Raw genomic sequence first — 6,000 nt, 5'->3', positions numbered from 1 at the left:
TCGAAATCGAAAAGGCTGAAATGTTCTGCCCATCTTTGGATGTATGGACGACTTGTTGATAATTGTACGGGCTATTCACACAATTTTTTGAGAATTTAAAAAAAAATATTGAGTTTTTGAAAAAAAAAAATTTGAACAATTTATATTTTATAAGTCTAATAGTTTTTGAGATAGAAATTTTTGAAAAACAATTAAAAAAACTTTGGCCCTTTTTAAAAAGTGGTCCAACTATTTTTGGAATATTTCAAGTATGCAAAGTTGCTTAAATGACCAATATCTTCACACCCAAAACGTTTCACTGCAATCTGATATGGTGCTGCCAACTCCTAAGACGAGTTGGCGTGAAATATGCGAATCGTTCGTTCTGAGAGTCGCTTAGGATTTTCAACTTCTGATACGATTTGATAAATGGTCCTCTAATTCACTCCAAATTTTGAAAAATCGGCTATGCATCGATCCAAAAACTTTATATATTTTGTTTTCGTATATTTATTCATTTCGTCAATTGAATTTGCTGTTGAGTTGGTTAGAAAAAAATTGTGTTAGCCCAGAATTTTCGTGAAAAAACAAATAAAACTCGATTTTTCATTTCTTCCCGATATTGTTGCCCATTATACACACACACACACACACCAAGATAAAAATATATACGTAAAATATTCTTATACCTGAAAGTTGCAGCTTCAAAATGATCCCATCGATATGCGTTGATTTTCCAGGAAATTACAGCATGTCAAATGTTTTTTTTGTCGAATGTAGATAGATGAGAACTCTTCCTGCTTGTTATTCTATATCATTTGAACCACCTTATAGCAATGAAATCCGATCAAAATTAGAAAAAGGAAACGAAAATCAAAAATCGTGAGCGATTCCACTTGCAGGTTTAATATTTGCGGCTTAAGTACTTTGAGTGGTTTAATTTCAATATTCAATTCACAGGGTATTATATTCCGATATGTTAGTTAACATCGAAGTGAGGTTAGGCGTGACCAAAAGTGAATTCATTTGTTAGCAGAAAATTTAAATTATTGGAACAAAACGGACAGTCGCCAGTGGGAGTAAGTAAGTCGGACAGTGAGAAGGCTGTTTATTCTATTTCTAAGGGTGGGTTTAGACTAGGGATATATTCAAGTGAAGAAATATGATGAGATTTATAGAAATCGCATCAACTGTTTACACTAACGCGAACTTCTATAATGAATATATTCATATTTTCGGTGAATTTATTCACCTGAAGTAGAACCGCATCCAACTTCAGCGATTTCTCACCAGTGACAAATTCACAAGCGCTTACATATGCTGAATTTATTCAAGTTATGTATACCTCGAATAAGTGTATCATATTTATTCTCACCCGTTTACACCTATTTTCACGTTAATAAATTCATAGCTATAGATCTCCCTAATGTAAACCCGCCATAAGGAATACCTCGAGTCTATAAGCGGAAATCAAGTGACCAAATGTGGATTTCTAAGCAGCTGACTGCGATTAGAAGCGAAATAGTTGAGTATACGTTGAGTATAAGTGACACGTGAGATTTTTATATGGTTCAAATGGTGCTGGATTCCCCACCAGTGATACTCGATTCGGGATCGGTCTCAAGCCAGGTGCTTTGGGTGGTGTTTCGAGTTGATTGGTAACATTATTAGGCAGCGCACGATGAAAGCGGTCTACTATGCTATCTATGCTTCGAAGCATTAGTAATGCAAGTAGTAATGCTTATTTTTGTGTAGTATCTCTACGGCTTAGAGTCACTGAGCAGGCAATTTTGTCATAGCGGATGTAGAAAAATTTTACCATCTTTCGTACGACACAATTGCTCTGCATGGTCCGTGAGGTTCCCGGAATAAATCGCCACAGAAAACGACTGCAACAGAAACCACCGCTTATAAAATGTGTAGTAGGCTATAAATATTGTGGCGCGGTATTGTATTTCAAAACAAGAATTAACCGGGCAAACGTATCGCCCCAGGCAAACGTAACGCCCCGGGCAGACGTATACCGTCCGACGCTCGCTAGAGCTCGGTCGGACATTGCTAAAGGATCGTATCCTATGTTTCAAACTAACCGGGCAATCAGTGGATCCCAGGTTTGCGTGCGAGACACCGCCGCTTCCGACGGCGGGTCGGCGGTGGACTCGGATTGCGTCATCTTGGCGGCATGGGCCGCCTCGATTCCTTATCCTCGCCAAATGGGGACTTCGTCCCCATTACATTGTCCTCAGAATAAATTTCGAAAAACGAGAACAAGAGAATAAATTTATAATAGAAATGTGAGGCACATGATGTTTTTCCCGCGCCAAATATTTCTAGCCTACTACACTTTTTCTAAGCGGTTGTTTCTGTTGCAGTTGTTTACTGTGGCGATTTATTCCGGTCACCGGTCCGTGACGCATTGTGTCCACCAGAAGGTGACATTGCTGAATCACAAGATCTTTCAAAGTCGTAAAAAGTTCGCTTGTAAATCACGAATTCAGCTAAATCCAAATGCGGCAAATAAAGCTCGAGAACATCTATCGATTTCTTTCGGAGAAAAATCAATGCAGTAGCTTCCTCATTCCGAATCATTTTAAGCTGCCCAGAACACACATGTAGCGGGATACTGAAGAGCCATAAATCAAACGAAGCTGGGTTGCAAACCTCGCTCAAATAAGCGTGAAACGAGTGGCACATTCTGGCAGACACCCCGCTGTCCCGTCTCGTTTCGTTCATCTGCTTCAACGCTCTATTATTCATCAGCATAAATTCAAATAAACATACCTCGCCCCCAACTCCCGAGCTCCCACCATGTCACTCCACAGGCTATCAGAATCTTCACATTATTCATTCGAAATCCACTCGTTTTTTTTACGGTTTCTCTGTATCACACTGAGAATTGTAACAGCCGAACAACAACCGTGCCGCGATCGGATTGGCCACGGCTTCAGGTCGGTGTTTAAATCCTTCCGCGCCGTTCCATGCCTAATTACGATTTAATTGAAGCTTGAAATAATCTTTCCAAATGTGTGCAGCAACAACAGCAGCAGCAGTAACAGTGTGAGATCTGGACTGCGTGCTTCTCCAGCCTTCTTCTCCGGCTACATCTGTGGATTTCAATTCGCCGAGCGCGCGTACTTCTCCTCTAGTCCCTCCAACACACCTCCCATATCACCGGATCGCGCGGCTGCTGGCAGCTTGGTTGGAACCTGAGAAGGCAAAAACCATGCTTTCGACTCGCATTTCAACTCAAACAGAGAAAAAAAAACAAAAACAATCTCATCGATGGGGAGGTTCGCGGACCCGGAATAGTCCGCGTAGAAGAACGCGTAGCCGAGTAATACATATATACAATCCCATGTGCTCTCGTTGGTAGGTACGTGAATTGATACCGAAGCTGGGAATGAACTTACTCAGAAACGAGTGCATTTAGTCGGTTTCGATCGATGGGACGGAAGCACATATATTTTAACCGCCGCGTTCGATAATTCACCATAGATTCCGTTGTTTTACGGGAAGTTTCCCGATCAACCCGGAAGTTGAGTTAATACAGTTATTTTGTTTTGCTATGTTAAGATTTGAAATATTGACATAGCAAATTTCTTCGACCGATTATTATGCTCTGAACAAAAAAAAAGTTTTCTGAAAATCGAACCCGACTTCCTTCACTCCCCACTCACTTGGACGATTTTTAGATTTTCAGAAAACTTTAATTTTGACATCTGCGACAATAGTAAATGCAGTCCGAATGAGGTAATATTTTGCCTAGGGTATTTTATCGTGCAAATCAACATTTCGCAGGGAGTCTCGTATGAAAAATCGATATGACGATTTTCAATGGCACCCTTAACCATACAAATTGTTGATTTTTGGCAAGAAAAATAATTTCGAGATGACAGTAGATCTCGTCGTTTCATGCAATTTGAAGACATTTGGCATCAAAAATTGATTTTCGAAAACCCCGAAAACCACGATTTTATTTTAGTCTTATCAATGCCCTAGGCTAATGAGGGAGAGGTGTGATAACTGCTAACTGCTACTTGTCTAATTATTTTCTAGCTTTTAGCACATTATTATGTTTAATCACAATTAAACCGTTTAACTTAAAAAGTTTTTTTTACTTATTTTATTTTCTAGTTTTTAGTACATTATCTGTTTCATTAGAATAAAGGGTGTGTCACATCAAATTGCATCACGGAAAAAACGCTGTAGAAATTTAATTTTTAGGAATTATATCTTCAGCTTTCGCTTATAATCAGATAAGAGTGTATAGATCACGTTGGCCATGCTTCACTGTCAATTTTTCGTAAATTTGGAAAAATGTCGTCGAACGAAAAAGAGCGTCGTGAATTAATCCTGCTCCGTGCTCCGTCAGTGAAAAAGATCACAAGCGCGTAGTTAAGCAGTTTAGACGTGATCCGAGAAGTTCGGTCCGGGATGTCGCCAATAAGCTGAATTTGTCAAGTTCATTCGTCCAGCGAACCAAGCAGCGGGAGGGCCTGCGTACATACAAGGTTCAGAAGGCTCCTAACCGCGACGAAAGGCAAAACATGGTGGGGAAGACGCGAGCCCGGAAGCTGTACACCAAAATGCTGACGAAGCCATGTTGCCTGGTAATGGACGACGAAACCTACGTCAAAGCGGACTTTCGTCAGCTGCCGGGCCTGTTGTTCTTCTCCGCAGAGGACAAATTCAGCGTTCCGGAGGAGATTCGCAAGCAGAAACTATCCAAGTTTGCCAAAAAGTACATGGTGTGGCAAGCGATCTGCTCTTGCGGAAAGCGGAGGGGGCGCCCTTCGTGATGACCGGCACGGTAAACGGGCAGGTTTACCTTAAGGAGTGCCTACAGAAGCGCTTACTACCACTATTGAAGCAGCACGAGGGCCCGACCATCTTCTGGCCGGATCTCGCTTCGTGCCACTATTCAAAGGACGTGTTGGAGTGGTACGAAGCCAACGGGGTCACCTTCGTGCCAAAGGAAATGAACCCGCCCAACGCGCCGGAGCTTCGCCCAATAGAGAAATATTGGGCGATTATGAAGCAGGCTCTCCGAAAGAACCCGTTGTCAAATCGGAGGCGGACTTCAAGAGAAAATGGATTTCTGTTCAAAAAAAACTACAACCTGACGTTGTACAGAACCTTATGGACGGGGTAAAGAGGAAGAGGAACGGTTCGTTTGGTTTAAGCTGTCTGCTTTGTTGTGTTCATTTTCACCCAAGGAAAGTTCATGCGGCGAGAAAAAATATACGAAAAAGTGATTTCCCATATGCTCTACATAATGTATTAGGTGTTGTTAGTTCAATTAACATTCGCATTGGGTTGAATAAACACTCAGAAAGTTAAAATTATAAAACAAAATTACTTTTTCCATTTCAAATATGTTTTCTCTATATTAAAATAACATGTTTTTACTGATGAGAAAAATTGATAATTGTGTTCGGTATTGGTAATTATCTTATATTACATTGGTGAGTTTTTTTTTCTTTATTTCATCCATACATAACACAGGAGGCAACTCAAAGGGCGGTTTTTATCATATTTAATTCCATTTCGGCATCTTCTATCTCATACGCACCACCCAATTATTGCTTACCATACTTTTGTCATTATCACTCGGTAAACACTGATGGAGTGAACAAACAATACCCAACAACCAAACAAAATTACCCTTTTCAGGGCCACCAAATCTTTATGAAAGACTTTAACGATGTAATTCCTCAAACATATCCAAAATCAACAGATAGCCTAACGGAATCCTACGTCAACTATGCGGTCGTTTCTCGGACACAACCCTCCTGTGACTTTTTTTTGAGATGATATGGAATCAGCTGTTTTGTAACGGCGGCCAAATTACATTTTTCAAGATAAGCAGTTTTAAAATGACAGAAGAGTTAAAGGTGTTTTATAAATTCGGTCAGTTCCTATTGGTCAAGTTTCTATTAATGTGGGATAACCCTACAGACATACAAACGGTTCAAGCGAAATAAAACCGTTCAATAACGTAATTTGCTATTTTGTGATTGT

The 6,000-nt window shown here is 40.3% G+C and overlaps 1 protein-coding gene across 3 annotated transcripts in view; it reads right to left on the bottom strand.

Annotated features, from left to right (window-relative positions):
• Positions 1-6,000, bottom strand: part of LOC129779357 (hemicentin-1-like) — an 866,908-nt gene that overhangs the window by 663,480 nt on the left and 197,428 nt on the right. Inside the window, exon 1 of one of the 3 annotated variants that reach the window (XM_055786771.1) lies at positions 2,761-2,960. The exons of the other annotated variants lie outside the window; for them this stretch is intronic. Coding sequence (XP_055642746.1) covers positions 2,761-2,827 — 67 coding nt within the window. The 5' untranslated portion in view covers positions 2,828-2,960. Of the gene's footprint in view, positions 1-2,760; positions 2,961-6,000 lie in introns of those variants that run through there. 3 annotated transcript variants of the gene reach the window in all.

The sequence above is a fragment of the Toxorhynchites rutilus genome, chromosome 3 (genome assembly GCF_029784135.1).
Source record: "Toxorhynchites rutilus septentrionalis strain SRP chromosome 3, ASM2978413v1, whole genome shotgun sequence".
Lineage (NCBI taxonomy): Eukaryota > Metazoa > Arthropoda > Insecta > Diptera > Culicidae > Toxorhynchites > Toxorhynchites rutilus.
The sequence above is the reverse complement of the archived record's forward strand: the minus strand, read 5'-3'. Positions and strand labels throughout refer to the sequence as shown.